This window comes from Protopterus annectens, chromosome 10.part0 (assembly GCF_019279795.1).
Source record: "Protopterus annectens isolate FY-2018-M chromosome 10.part0, PAN1.0, whole genome shotgun sequence".
Lineage (NCBI taxonomy): Eukaryota > Metazoa > Chordata > Ceratodontiformes > Protopteridae > Protopterus > Protopterus annectens.
The window spans coordinates 884,831,654-884,847,111 of record NC_056744.1 but is presented as its reverse complement, the minus strand read 5'-3'; the positions used below and the strand labels follow the sequence as shown (position 1 = coordinate 884,847,111).

The 15,458-nt window shown below is 39.4% G+C and overlaps 1 protein-coding gene across 1 annotated transcript in view; it reads right to left on the bottom strand.

Annotated features, from left to right (window-relative positions):
• Positions 1–15,458, bottom strand: part of CCDC18 (coiled-coil domain containing 18) — a 2,776,331-nt gene that overhangs the window by 153,229 nt on the left and 2,607,644 nt on the right. Inside the window, exon 22 of the mRNA XM_044086821.1 lies at positions 1,192–1,728. Within this exon, the coding sequence (XP_043942756.1) occupies positions 1,192–1,728 (537 nt within the window). The remainder of the gene's footprint in view (positions 1–1,191; positions 1,729–15,458) is intronic.

Here is a 15,458-nt window from a genome sequence, read left to right as displayed (position 1 = left end):
TGAGTTGCAGCCAAGATTTGGATAATTTTTATAATGAAAAACATTGGCGTGTATTGAGTGAAGGCAGGGATTGAGTGATTTATGTTAAATTTGACTGAAAGTTGTTATAAAGAAAGAAAATATGTTAAGTATAATGCGTCTAAATAGAAAAAAGTTAATATGGTTTGTTTTCTTTTCTACTAATATGTATCTTAAGTGATAATTTTTAATAAATATGTTAAAAAAGTACAAGGTTAGGAAAATGTGTAGGTATTATTTATATGTTAGCTACTTCATGAATAATAAACTCTATCTTATCTAGTCACTGAAATGTTCACTATATTTATGCAAATGTTAATGAAACCACCATTTGGTGTGTAAATATGGATTACTTAGTGTTCAGAAAGTCAAACATCATATGGTTGAGACCATATCATTGACTTGCCAAAAACCTGAACAGTGAAAAACAACAAAATCTATGTTTTTGCGGGGGGGGGGGGACTTATTTGGAAAAAAGAGTAAGTGAGCATTCCGTACTATTATCAAACCGTGCATCACTGCAGGACTGATTTTGTACCCAAGGGACTTCACAGAAAAATATATGGTCATTTCCATAGTTAATTTATACAAAAAATTATATAAAATAGAGTAATGTATTTTTGATATATGTTTACTCAACTCTGTGTGGGATAACAGTGTTTGCTAGCTGACTGGGAGAAGCTCAAGTAAGATTTGAAACAGGAAATTAGGAAAAGTGTGGTTGCCCTTTGGAATAAAAAAGGACTATTTGAAGGCAAAGACTACTACTTTGGAGACATCAGAAAACAGGTTTTATGATGGTGACAATGGAATACAAGATAAAATGGAGACTATTATGGGAGAAATAAATGAGTTTTAGAGAAGACGTGATCATAACAACTTGAAAAAAAGATAAAGAACTAATGAAATCCAAAATCTTGAAAGATATCACTTAGTCTATGTAAAAAAAAGTCTTATGAGCATAAAAACACTATTATAATACTATTACTCAATACCAAATAATGTTCTAGATGAAAACTATTATCAGTAAGCAACAGTAGTGTTAACACTTTTAGGCCAGCATAATTATAGCATTTCATGCTCAGTAATATTAAATAAAATATTCTGATTCACTTTCACATAGAAAATAGTTTCAATAAGGTGCCACAAACTACTTCAGAATGAAACACTCACCTGTTTTGCAATCTGAGATTTTGATGCCATAGTAGGTCGCTCTGCTGTTGTACTAAAAACTGAAGGTTCTGAAACTCGTGTTTCTTTATTAATATATTTTAGCATTCCACTCAGAGTTTCCAAATCACAGCTATTATGACTAGTGCAACACTTATCTGAAGAAACATCCTTGTCCACTGAGTAGCCAACATAGTTAATGGAAGAGTCATCTTCTGTATCCGATACCTGGAATTCTGCAGTTTTTCCATATGCATCTGGATGGTAATCTGTGTCAGAAGTTAGCTGAGAAATTTGTTTCACATTATCTAAAATGCTGTGAGTCAGTGTCACTTCGTTTTCTGATGAGTTATGCTGTGTGTAAATGTCACTGAGACCACCAGATGAGTTTCTCTGCTTGCATCTGTAAGTGGAATGCTGCAAAACTGAAAGACTAGGCATTTTTTGGGAAGAGGACACAAAAATCTCTGAAGACAGCTGTACTCCTACTGATCTTTCATATCCAGACACTCTTGTTTGCAGTCTTGTTACTTCTGCCTCCTGCAATACAACAGATTTGCTTTAATAAATCATGCAAGGAGTAAAAATAATCTTAAATGGAATAGGTTAGCAAAAAACCCACAAAGTGCGACAACAAGTTAGCAAAAAAAAAAAAACCACAAAGTGCAACAACAGATGTCAAGTAGTGGAATTCTTTGGTAGCTTTTCTCAATAACTTATATAAGGCTTGCTTTAGCCATCTTAGACAAACAAATGTCACTGTAAATAGACACAGGAGGATGTAGTCACTCCTCAGATCTTTCAAAATGAACATCTACACAAGCTCATTCACTGAAAAAATAATTCAGACAAGAAGTATTTAGACTTTGACAGAGGTTCTGCAAAAATAATGAACTAGACAATTCATCTCCAAATGCATCCTGGTGTAAGGAAAGCACTTCAGTTGCCAAGATGCCTATCACTCAAAGAGGGTGACGGGGCAGAATATTAGAGTTAGAATGTTCATATCAAAGCTGCTACAGTAAGTTAAAGAGTAAGACTATCATGATAAGAAGCAGTTTATAGCAAGTCCTACAGAAAATGCCTAAAAACATAAACACTTATAACCAGTTTGTTCTTGCTAGTGTAATACATTGGGGCTCAGTACTAGGACTCCGATACATTAATCTGGGAATTTTATTCTTGTTTTTTTTTTCTTTATTCATGGCTTTTTGCAAAAGAAATGACTTATTGAATATAGTAAGGAGTTGGCAGGTGGAGATTAACATGTCAAGCTTCAGTCATAAGTGGATTAAAGATTTTATAGGTTATCTTCAAATGAGTAACTTATACAATGTGTTTTTTCTGGAAGGGGTATGAAAGTCAAGCTTTTGTCAAGGGTAATTTCTGGGCATTTCTGCTGAGACAATACTGTCAAATTAACTCTTTGTGGGTCTGTTAATGTTAGGAGACTGGATTTAGCCATCCTTTGAGGTGTTCCCAGGACAATAACAGTCAATTTGTGAATATTTACGATAAAGCTTATTGTCATGCAACTCATTCCACAGGAGCACTAGACCATTTTGGAGAGTTGCGTTGGAAGATGTACCAAGATTTACCAGGTTTTGTAAGTACAATAATGTCTGAATATAATAAGTAGATAAGATTTTGTAGATTCCAAGAAAGATCATTAATAAACAGTGAGAAGAGCAGAAGTCCCAGGACTGATCTCTGTGGCACACGTGATTTAAGAGTGGCTCTTTGTGTTTGTAAACCACCAGTACAAAACACAAAAGTCTGTCTTTTGGACAGTTTGAAAACCATGACGATGCTTCAGTGGAAAATCCACAACACTGAAGTTTGCACAGCTCATGATTTTTTTTCAAACATTTTTATTGTGTCGCAAGTTACATAATGACATAGTCACACACATTAATAGAAAGGAACCACAGTGACATTTTCATTATTTTCATGCTGTATACGTTTTAGTTATGTACTCACCATTCTGCTTCACATATGGCTCTTAGATTAGAACCTCAGATCCAGTTTGGCCACCTCCCATAGACTTGAACTTCCATGCTCAAATTCCTCCCCTACCCATAATCCTCTATATCTTGCCCAACCTCCTCAGATCGAGTTTGCTGCCCCCAAAGCCAAGGAAGAAAAGACAGATAACCTGGAACCAGGGTTCCAGCAAGGGCTATCTAGATCCGTTAATAGCATATCCAATAGGAGGGGGATGGTGGGTGGGTGGGAAGGTAAAGCAGAATGAGAAGAGGGCAACACAGATACCAAGTTATGGTAAGTACATAACTACAAATCTGATGTTGTCCTTCTCATTCTGCTTCACATAAGGGTCAGAGTCTCCAGCTACATAATTTCTTGGGCGGCCTCAAGAAAGGATCTGCCAGAACACTGAAGAACCAAAGGAGGTCCTGCTCCTGGACATAACACAGAATTTATAGTAGGAGACAAAGGTGAGAGAGTTAGAACAAGTGGCAGCAGCACGAATGTCATCAATGGGAATCTTAGAAGAAAAAGCAGCAGATGCAGCAATAGATCTTGTGGAGTGAGCTTTTGCAGGACCTGGCAACTGCCAACCAGTCTTTTCATAAATGAAGGCAATACAGTTAGTAATCCACTTTGCAAGTTTTACTTTGGAAATAGCTTGACCCGTACAATTAGGGGAAATGTAAACAAATAACTGGTCCGACTTCCTGAACGGCTTTGTCCTATGGAGGTAAAAACAAAGCTGCCTGAGGACATCCAAGGAATGCAGAAAGTATTCTGCTTTGTTACAGTAACTAGGAAAGAACACAGGTAATTGAATATATTTGTTGATACTGGAAGATGTAGCTACCTTCAGCATGAAAGAAGGATTAGTATGGAGACGCACCCTGTCCTTGTGGAAAATAATGCAAGGATATTTGGAAGAAAGTACTTGCAACTCGGAAACCCTCTTTGCTGACATAATGGCAGCAAGTAAAGCAGATTTCCAAGACAAACTTCAAGACACAGCCCTTAGCCAGCTCGAAGGGACTCTGGGTTAAGGCTTCCAAAACCAGAGTGAGATCCCATGGAGGCGTAGGATCTTTAATAGGAGGTCTCAAAAGAAAAATCCCTTTCATGAAGGCTTTACATAGTCTAACAGAAGCAAGAGACGCCAAAGATAACCTGAATGAAAGTTGGAGATACCCACTAGCTGGAGTTTAATGGTAGGAAAACTAGAACCTTGCTTAAACAAAGATTCCAAAAAGGACAGAATAGAGGGAATTGGAGCTGAAAAGGGTCCATGTTATTACTGAATTCCAAAACAGAAAATGTCTTTCACTTACTCTTGTAAACACTTGTAGCAGATTGTTTCTCAGAGGTCAGAAGGATAGCTTTGACTGGAGAAGAAAACCTGGGCACTCTAACAATTATAGGAATTTGAGAAATTATAAGGTTAACTTGAAAGTGTGGAGATCGGGGTAGCGTCCTAATATCAGGTTAGAAAGGGGATCTGGTTTGGGTTCCAGCATCCAAGGAGGATGTTTGAAATGAGAACAGAGGAAAGGGAACCACACCTGATGAGGCCAGAAGGGGGCAATGAAGGTTACTGAGCTCTTCAACTATTGTTTTTCTGAAGAAATCTTGGGAATAAAGGAAGAGTAGGATAAGCAAACAGAAGTCCCAGAGGCCACTCGTGGACCACAGCATCCCTCGTGGAGCCCCCAGAAGGGGGAATCAGAGTGAAACAGCTGCTGCATTTGGTGTTCTAAGGGGATGTGCAAAAAAGTCGCAGGAGGTAGAACCCCAATGGTCAATTATCTCATTCGCCACTGATTGACTGAAGGACTACTCATGAGGCATCAGACCGGTTAACGTGTTGGATTTCCCCATACATGTGTTGCAAGAAGAAGCAATTTGAAGAGATTGCCCATTATTAAAGATGCATCTGGCGTAAAGGTCTTGGTATTCCCAACAGTACTGGAAATGCACAGACATCGCTGCCAGCTTTCTGAGACTGACTCTCCTCAGACTCTGCAGCCATCCATAGAGCAATGTGACTGAATTACAGTACATTAACTGCGGTGGTGGTGCTGCGGTAGCATTGTCGCCTCACAGTTAGACGTTGCCCGTTCGATTCTCAGAGCATTTTCTGTGTGGCGACATGCGTGAATGGGCGTTCCTTCGTTGAAGGTTGTGTGTTAGGGCCCGGCAAGCCAGCACGTATAAATCTACTGCCAATCATTAGAGGACCGGAGTTCCGCTGTGGCGACCCCTAACTGGGAAAAGCCGAAAGACACAAAGAAGCAAGAAATTACCAAACTCCTTTTCCTCATGCAAGAAAACTATAAAGCTTTGAGAGGTGGCCATTACCCACAAGTTCTTTCTTTTTTAACACCTTTATTAAATTAACACTTAGGATACAGACATACATAAAAGAAAACAAATCATATTAACATTTGAATTTCCTAGCTTAAATATTACATGTATGTTTGCTTTCATTTTAATAATTAGCATTCACTTCAACTTCACATAAATTGAATTCCTGCCTTTTCTCTTTCTGTACATTATTCTGCATGTACTGTTCCCACAAATTATATTTATTTCTATGTAATTTGCTCCTTTCTTTCTCTTTCTAAAAATCCCACCTCCACTTCTTTTATCTCCTTTACAATACTCAGTACTTCAATTACAGTTGATTTAAATTTTGGTTACATTTTCTAGTAATTGTTTTTGGCAGCCAATAATGTTAAACTTGCTATGTCTAGGTAATTCAGATCCTGAGTCTCAGCTCAAAAAAAATTATTTCCTTTGTTAAAGCCACCCGACATATGTGACAGTATTCTGTTTGGAATTTTTTTGACATTTGCTATCTTGTTATACTCCTCCCACAAAAAACATGTTCCCGGTTACCCCTCAGTTTCCCATCACACATCCATCATTTGCCATCTCCCTCAGGAAAACCTCTCTGAAGTCTGACTGGGTTACAAAAATATATATGCAAACACTTCCAATAGAAAATCCTGAACCTTACTGACTTTGTTGCATACTTGGGAGCCATAAAGATGCCCTCCAACTATTCCTTTGTAAATTTCCTTTCCAGTCTCTCTTCCAACTATTTTCTAACCGTCGCTGATTAATTCTTATAGTTACCATGCATTATTTACGTGCCCTACTAATTATCCGAAAGCCAGGGTACCTTTTTGGCTAGGCTTTTATAGGCCCTAGGGCCAATAGCCTAATACCTACCTATGAACAGCAGCATCTGTTCTAGGCTCAACTAAAAACTCCACCAGAGCTGGTCTTTTACTTAGCGCTTTCCTATCCCTTTCTCTTTGTCTGTACTCCAATGTCAATCCATGGCAGGGAAGGCAGTCGCTAACCTGTAGACCAAACTTCTGCTTGACTTCAACCCACTTATTTACCCTTTACCTCTCCACTTACTTGCTCCCAATATTTCACTTGTCAGTGTTATCCAGTAAATTCCAGCCTCGACTTCTTAATTTTCTATACCCCTATTTGCAGTCATCCCTACTGGCAAAATCTCCTTTAAAGCAAGACAGAAACTGGTGAAAGGATTTTTTAGGCTGTATCTTAAAATTAGAAAATATGTTAATAATGGGTTAGGTGGGTAAATTATGCTCTGTCTAATTTTGTTGAAGGATTCCATGCTGATAGGATTATGGTCATTTATCTTAGGAAATCAGGAGTAATGAGGGGTTCTATGATGTGTTATTCAGGTTGACCTACAGTACAAGACCTTGGCTTTGTTTCTATTAAGTCTAGATTATTTTTTAAAGGTTTGGTAAGCTGTTAATTTCATTGGCTCCCTTGTTTCTTCTTTCCAAAATTTTCATGCAGCGTACCGTAATTTTTTTATTTGTTGATATAAATCTAGTGTTAGCCATTAAGTAATTCGGCCTCTAAGTTTTATGGATTGCAGATGCAAACGCTTGTTTTACACACAGAAAATGATTTCAACAACAGCAGTAATGGGGTCAGTAGCACTGCGAAGAGCAACAAATGCCACTCGCAGCATCAGTGGTGCAATAAGTAGCACACTCACCTTTACTGGTGTGGGTTCTCTTCCCACACCAAGTTGATTGAGTACTGGCACTGCAATGCAGTATAAGTGAGGTGGCATCACATCTGAGCATGTTGTCGTTTGGATGAGATGTTAAACTGAGGCCCCATTTTCTTGAGTTGGTGGTAGCTCAAGGGGGTTGTAAAAGATGCCACAGTATCTACAGAAAAGACTAGAGGAAGTTCCCCAATGCCCTTGCCAAATTTCCCCTAGTAGTATAAATACTATCTTGGGTCTCCCTTGAAAACAGGTTACTAGCTTAGTGGGCCTAACCCAGTCAGCAAAGGATAGATAAATAAAGAGATAAAATAAATGATATAAAGTCAGTTCTGTATTCAATATGGGTTCAGAATATTCAATTACATTTCTCACCCTCAGGTATAAAGATAATTTACAGGTTTTGAGTGACCAGGTAAAGAGTACAAGATTATGATTACTTTTATTATTATGAGACTGGGAGAACCTTAAGAGATTGAATATGTTCATGGATGTTGGTTATCAATACATCTAAAATATTGCTTGTAATACCATTGTTCTGTGACTAATTCCTTCCTAAATGAATTGAGTCAAGCTGAAAGAACTAAGCATTCTACTGAGTTGCACTTTAGAGAATACTCCAGTCTAAATTAGTGTCTATTGCCATAAGAAGTCTGGTCTTCAGTAGTGTCAAAAGATCATTAAAGGTATTACAGACCTTGGTAGGGGGGGATTGACCTTTGTGAACATTTTCACTGAATTTCAATAAGAAACCAAATAAGGACAGAGTTAATAGTTAAGCATCACATAAGCTACAGCTACATTAATCGGAAGCATTTAACATAAAAATATATAAAACAAATTTCAACAGTGATTGGATTGAGGACCTACAATCCCTTTGGACTATATAAAGCTCTTAAAGAGGCAAAAAGAGAAATATAAAGTCCAGAGGGTGAAAAAAAATCTTACATGTAAAAAGAAGAGTAATAGTTGGGGATGTGCAAGTTACACACTGGGGAAAGGTGAGAGAATAGTTGGAGATTAACGGGGTGGAAAAGTACAGTTGTGTAAGTAAACTTACCATAATAGTAAATGTCTGAATGATCACTGTAGCTTACACAGCATATAACCTCTAGCTAGCTTCCAGAGCTTATGGGCATTTGCCATCCACCCAGATCGATAACAACTTGAACAAAGCTGTAGAAACCCAATAGCTTGGATGCCAAGCCCTTCAGACCTTTCATGCCAACTGAAAGAGGGAGGCTACAACCCTGAAAGCGGATAATACTGTATAAATAAATATCAATGCACACACTTTGGCATCAAAACATACACTAAAATAAGAGGAATGGAGGGAGGGCATGGCTATGGCTGCAGTGATCACTCAAACATCTATGTTATGGTACATCTATTTATACAACTGTCCTATTTTTATCATTTGATCACTGCTGCTGTAGCCTTAACTTTATGGGTAGATTACCGTGGTTTATCATGATGGGAGGAGAAAGGATGGTGGTTCTGCTGGTTCAAGCAAAGCTTGCCCTAGATAAAAGAAATCTAGTTTGCAGTGAAATGTACAGAGGACAAAGCTCTTGTTTCTAGAATATCTCCAGAGTCCACCCCTTTCCAGAAAGTAACAGATGAATCCAAAGCCCTGGTAGAGTGCACCTTGACCCTGCCTGGAATTAATTTGTTGTGATGGAGATAACAAAAGGAGATAGCATGTGACAACCATCTGGAGATGGTGTGTTTGAAACAGGTCATCCTTTTTCCTTACCTTCATAAAAAATACATAACTGATTAGAGTTTCTAAAGGTTTTAGTTCTGTCTAATATCGGAGTTGTTTCTGAACATCCAGAGTATGAAGAATCCTCTTCTCCCCTATTTTTAGGTTCTAGAAAGAAGACAGGGAGATGGATAGCTTGGATCAAAGTAAACTTGAATACCACTTTACACATAAATGAAAAATTAGTTCTCAAAGAAATCCTTTGTTTACGGAATATGAGATAAGGTTAACCCATTACAAGAGTTCGCAACTCAGTCTTTTTTCTTGCAGAAGGAAGACCAATCAATAAATCTGTTTTCCATGTTATAAACCTCAAATCTGCCCGATGAGCTGGGTCAGGCACAGCAAGAACTAATTTTTCCAACACACAGTTAAGATTCCAAGGAGGAGCCACCAGTTTTATGTGGAAGCAGATATTCAAAACCCCTTTCAAAAACATTTTAATACTGGAATGCAATGAAGGGGGGAAGATCCATTGGCAGACATGCTGAAATAGCAGATAAATAAACCTTGACAGAGGAGTAAAAAAGGTCAAAGGATAATAACTTGCAGAAATATCACAGAACATACAGTTGAGTAGGCAAACTTACCATTACAGTAGATGTTTGAAAGATCACTGCTGTAGTAGCCTTAGCTATACAGGTTTTTTAACAGCTGGACAGCTTCCAAAGCTTAAGGGCACCTTCCATGTCCCCAAATTGTCAAGCAGCTTGAGCAGAGCTGACTTAAAAACAAGTCTGGGCACCAAGCCATTCAGAGCTTTTCTGCCAACAGAGAGGAGACTAAACCCTGAAAGAACAATGCTAGAAACAAACAAATAAATAATGTCTACAACCTGGCATATAAAACACACCAAAAAACAAAGGGAATGGAGTGGCTACTGCAGGAGTGATCATTTGAACACTAGCTATGTTTACTTACACAACTGCAGGAGTGATCATTTGAACACTAGCTATGTTTACTTACACAACTGCAGGAGTGATCATTTGAACACTAGCTATGTTTACTTACACAACTGCAGGAGTGATCATTTGAACACTAGCTATGTTTACTTACACAACTGCAGGAGTGATCATTTGAACACTAGCTATGTTTACTTACACAACTGCAGGAGTGATCATTTGAACACTAGCTATGTTTACTTACACAACTGCAGGAGTGATCATTTGAACACTAGCTATGTTTACTTACACAACTGCAGGAGTGATCATTTGAACATCTACTATTTAGCTACGTTTACTTACACAACTATACTATCTTCATCACACTGATCACTGCTGCAGTAGCTGTATGGGTAGATTACCATAGCTTACTACATTTGGAAGATGGAAGGAAGAGAGTCCAGGAGCCCTTAGAGAATGGTTCTAGCAAAGCCTGACCTGGATGTACAGAAGGAATCAAGGTTATAGTACTCTGCAAAAGTATGTACACTGTATCAAGCAGCAGCTACTAGAATCCAACTCTTTCCAAAAAACATAAATGAAGCTAAGGCCCTTTAGAGTGGGCCCTGACACTGCCTGGTATACTATTCATATGATGAATATAACAAAGAGGTAATGGCCTTATACAACTATTCGGAAATAGTCTGTTTTAAGAAAGGTTGCCCCTTCTTACCTTCAAAAAAATGAAACAAAGGTTATGTACTTAACCGCAAGAATAAATCCATGTTGTCTGATTTATGTCCAGTTTAAATATCAGTTGTTGAATCTAACTGGATCCGATCACAGCACTAATACTAAAGCTCTTCAGATCCAGGGCTCGAACTCCTCCCCAACCCATAATTACCTGAACATCACCTCAGTATCTCTGATAGAGTTTGCCCCCCTAATACATATAGATATCAATCATATAAATCCTGTTCAAAACTAACCCTAGACAACAGGAGAGAAAAATGGCAGGGTTATGAGAAGCAGGCAGTAAGGACTGCAAACAGACAGGGTATGCCAGGGGCAACCCTGTCATCAGAATCCTACATGTGACAATTTAGAAGGGGGCAGGGAGGTTGAACCAGATGAAAATCAGACAAGGATCTACTATTCTGCTAATTACACAACTATTGCATCTAATGTTCTGTTTTCATCTGAATCAACCATGGGACAGATTCCAAAGCATATAAACCTGGGGGTTATCAAAGGAGTACATTCCGGAGGAGGGTGGAACTAAAGGAAGAACATGATCTAGACTGATCATCAAGCTTGTAATGTGATACATATTATGAACTGTAGACAAAGTAGCTGCTGCACAGATATCAACAGGTTGTCTGCTGACAAAGGCTGCTGAAATGGCCACTGCCCCTCTGGAATGGGTCATAGGTTTAGAATGTAAATACAAGCCCTTTTATAGTAAACAAAAAAATGCACCTGGATAACCACCTAGACAGAGTAACTTTAGCCAGTTTAGGTTTTGACAACACCACAAACAATTGCTCGGATTTCCTGAATGGTTTGGTCCTATGAAGACAGAACCTAAGCTGGCAATGAACATCTAGGCATATGAAGCATGCATTCACCCTTGTTGAACATCTCAGAAAAAAGACTGGCAGATTTACTGACTGATTTAAGTTAGTATTAGATGCCACCTTAAGAAGGAAAAATGCATCAGTCTTTAAGAAAACTCTGTCTTTGTGAAATACCAAGTAGGGAGACTTGCACGAAAGTGCTTGCATCTCCGAAATCTGTTTGGCTGAAGTAACTGCCACCAGAAAAATTATTTTTCAAGACAGGAACTTCAAATCAACTGATGTAGCCAGCTCAAAGTGTGGTTGAGTCAAAGCTTGTAATATGATGGCAATGTCTCATGGAGGTACCCGGTCTTCAATAAGAAGCCATAGGAGAAAGGTTGCTTTCAAGAAGGCCTTAGAGATGGAAACTTGAGATAGCTGCCATTTGTACTTTGATAGTTGAACAACTGAACTACTGTGAAAAAGTTCCAACAGGAATTCTAGAATGGAAGGAATGGAGAATAAGAAGAGGTCTAGATCCCTGGACCTAATCTAAATGGAGAATCTCTTCCATTTGCTATGATAATGTTTTGGTAGTGGCTGACTTCTGGGATGCTGATATGATCTGAAAGATCAAAGAGGGAAGCCTGGCATTTCTGGCTAAGGTTAAATCTGGAGTTACAAGTGGTTAACTTCATGGCTTTCTTGTCCAGATGAGGTATTGCGGTCAGATGTTTTAGTAGATCTGGATAATGGTCCAGTATCCATGGAGAATGTACTAGTAGAGGCCACAGGAAGGGAAACCATGTTTGCTGAGACCAGAAGGAGGCAAGGAGGATCAACTTGGCTTTGCAGATTCTTGCTTTCGGTAAGAACTTATTTATCAAAGGCAATGGAGGAAATGCACAGAGAAGACTTGGGGGTCAACTGTGGACTAGGGCATCTCTCTGTCCCAAGAAGTGATGGAACCAATTCCTCCTTCCTTGGTGGGTAAGAACCATTTTAAGGCTAGCCAGTAACCTGATATCATAATCAGAGTGTATCTTGTGACTGTGAGGTGAAGATCTTAACCATTATGCCAAACCCCACCCTCCATAATGGAAAACAAACAAATGCCGGTAAAAAACGACATCTTTAAAAGTCATATTTTCACATGAAAACACAATAAAAACACTATAAAACACTTTGTCAGCCCCCAAAGTAAAATAAATACAACTTCTGCACAGAAAAAATGGTTTTCAGTTACTTTACACAACTTTTAAACTGACAGGAAATATAGCTCTCCCATTTAAAAGAACAATACAGTATTGTGACAGTCCATTAAAACACAAGACCTGTAGCTTTTAAATTAACTTTCCCAAAGAGGAAAGTGATAACATACAAACAATATGTATCCCCAAAAGGAACTAATGGGCCCAGCAAAGGAAGAGCGCCAAGTAATCAATCAATCCTCGAAAGCCGAAGAGGAACATACTCTTCTGGGGCAGTAAAGCTTTGAAGGGCTTAGCACAAAGACTTATCTTTTAGTCAGCTCAGCTCAAGCTGCCTTACAGTTTGGGCGAGTGGAAGGTGCTCTGAAGCTTTGGAAGCAGGCTGTCTGCTATATCCTTGGCAGGATATAACCCATACAGCTAAGGCTACTGCAGCAGTGATCAATGTGATAAACATCATGGGAAATACTAGCCTTGAAAGGGTCCTGGTTCTTCTCTTGGCACTAACTAGAAAATCTTTTCCATTTATTAATATACGATTTCCTTGTAGCAAGGTTTATTTGCCTCCATTTATACTTGCTGCAAATCCTCAAAGAATAGGTAGGTGCCTAGAAGGTACAACTCTATCATCAAGACACTTAGTTGAAATTGCATTAAGCTGGGGTGTATCAAACAAACACCCTCTTCTATGAGTAGGTTCAGTCTGTGAGGAAGCTTGTGGTAACTGCCAATGGCCATATTCAAAAAAAAAAGGGAGAACCACTGTTGCCTTGGCCAGAAGGGAGTCACCACAATGACTGCTGGAGAGTCCTTCTGAATTTTCAGAATGACCCCAGATATCAACGGAAAGGGTGGAAAGCCACACAGGAAGAAGAAGTTATGTACTCACCATAAACATTCGATGTATGTAGTCCATCTCACCTTACATTCTTACCCGTGGGTTCGGAGCCGAACCTCGGCTCCCACTCGGCCATACTCTAGCTCGAAGTCTTCAATTGTCTCATGGCTAAGAGGTATCCCATCATGCAACAAGTCTATTCCCCAGATCTTGTTTGATGCAAGCTCACACAAGTACACACTGAGAAGAACAATCCCAACAGAAAGGACTACTAACACCTAGAGACAATACCTCCAGGTCCCCCAGGAGGGGGAAGGAGGGAGGGAGGGTTAGTAAGAATGTAAGGCGAGATGGACTACATACATCGAACATTATGTCGAGTACATAACTTCTTGATGTTATGTTGTCCAATCTCACCTTCATTCTTACCCGTGGGACAGTGTCCCTAGCACCTTGATCTTGGATGGCTCAGTGAAAAATACTCTTGAGCACTGTGGAATCAAAGGAAGATCTGCCTCTAGAGACCAGATCTAATTTGTAGTGACTAATAAAGGTATGAGGCGAAGTCCATGTTGCTGCAGCACAAATATCATCCATAGACATCCTAGCCTGAAACGCAGTTGAGGTAGCCACAGATCGTTTAGAATGAGCCTTCACTTTAAAGGGTAATTCTTTGCCATTGGAAGTATAAATAAATGAGATGCAATCGGAGATCCAGCAAGACAAGGTTACCTTAGAAACAGGAACCCCAAGTCTAATGTCTGAAAATGAAACAAACATTTGATCTGATTTCCTGAAATTTTTTGTCCTATGTAAATAGAAATGCAATTGTCTATGAACATCTAGCTGATGAAACTTAAAATCTGCCCTGTTGGAGAAGTCAGGAAAAAACACAGGCAACTCAATGGATTGGTTGATATTGACAACAGAGGCAACCTTTGGAACAAAGTAAGGGTTGGTTCGTAAGAAGACCCTATCTTTGTGAAACACCAAATAAAGTGGCCTAATCAATAAAGCTTGGCGTTCAGAGACCCACCTAGCTGAAGTTATGGCTACCAAGAATACGGTCTTCCATGACAAGAATTTAATGTTACACATAGTTGCAGGCTCAAAGGGAGTTGAGGTGAGCTTCTGTAGTACAAAATTCAGGTCCCATGGCATCACTGGATCAAAGACTGGCGGTCAGAGTAACAATGTCCCTCTCAGAAAGGCCCTACAAACCCTATGAGCCATAAGGTTGGGCTCATTAGCAACATGAAAGGTAGAAATCGCTGCCAACTGCACTTTAATGGTTGCTGCAGCTGAACCCTGACTGAACAGTTGAGAAAGAAATTCCAATATTGCTGAAATAGGCGCTGTGTAAGGATCAATATGTCTCTCACGGGCCCAAATAGAAAATCTCTTCCACTTACTGGAATAAATATTCCTGGTAGAAGGCTTGTGGGAAGATGATAGAAAATGGACCACTTCTGGGGAAAAATCATGAAGCCTGACTAAGGACGGAACGTGAGGGTCTGGATGGAGGGATGGAACCGTCCTAACATATGAGTCAGCAGATCTGGAGCTGGGTCCAGAATCCACGGCTTGTCCATTAGATAGGGTTGAAGGAAGGGAAACAAAATCTGACGAGGCCTGTGTGGGGCAATGAGGATCATTTTGCTTCCCAAAGACTATACTTTCTGAATGACCTTTGATAGCAGAGGTAACGGTGGAAATGCGTAGAAAAGATGTGAGCCAGAGCATTCCTGGGTGTCTCCCCCTCCGGGGGGATAAGGGTGAAATAGCTGCTGCATTTGGCATTGAGGGAACTGGCAAATAGATTGCAGCAAGGCTGACCCCATCTGTGGAATATCTCTTCTGCAACATAATTGTTCAGGAACCACTCATGAGGCATTAGGATAGCTTTGCTCAGCCTGTCGGCAATCATGTTGGACTTCCCCGGTATATACGTTGCAACTAGAAAGCAT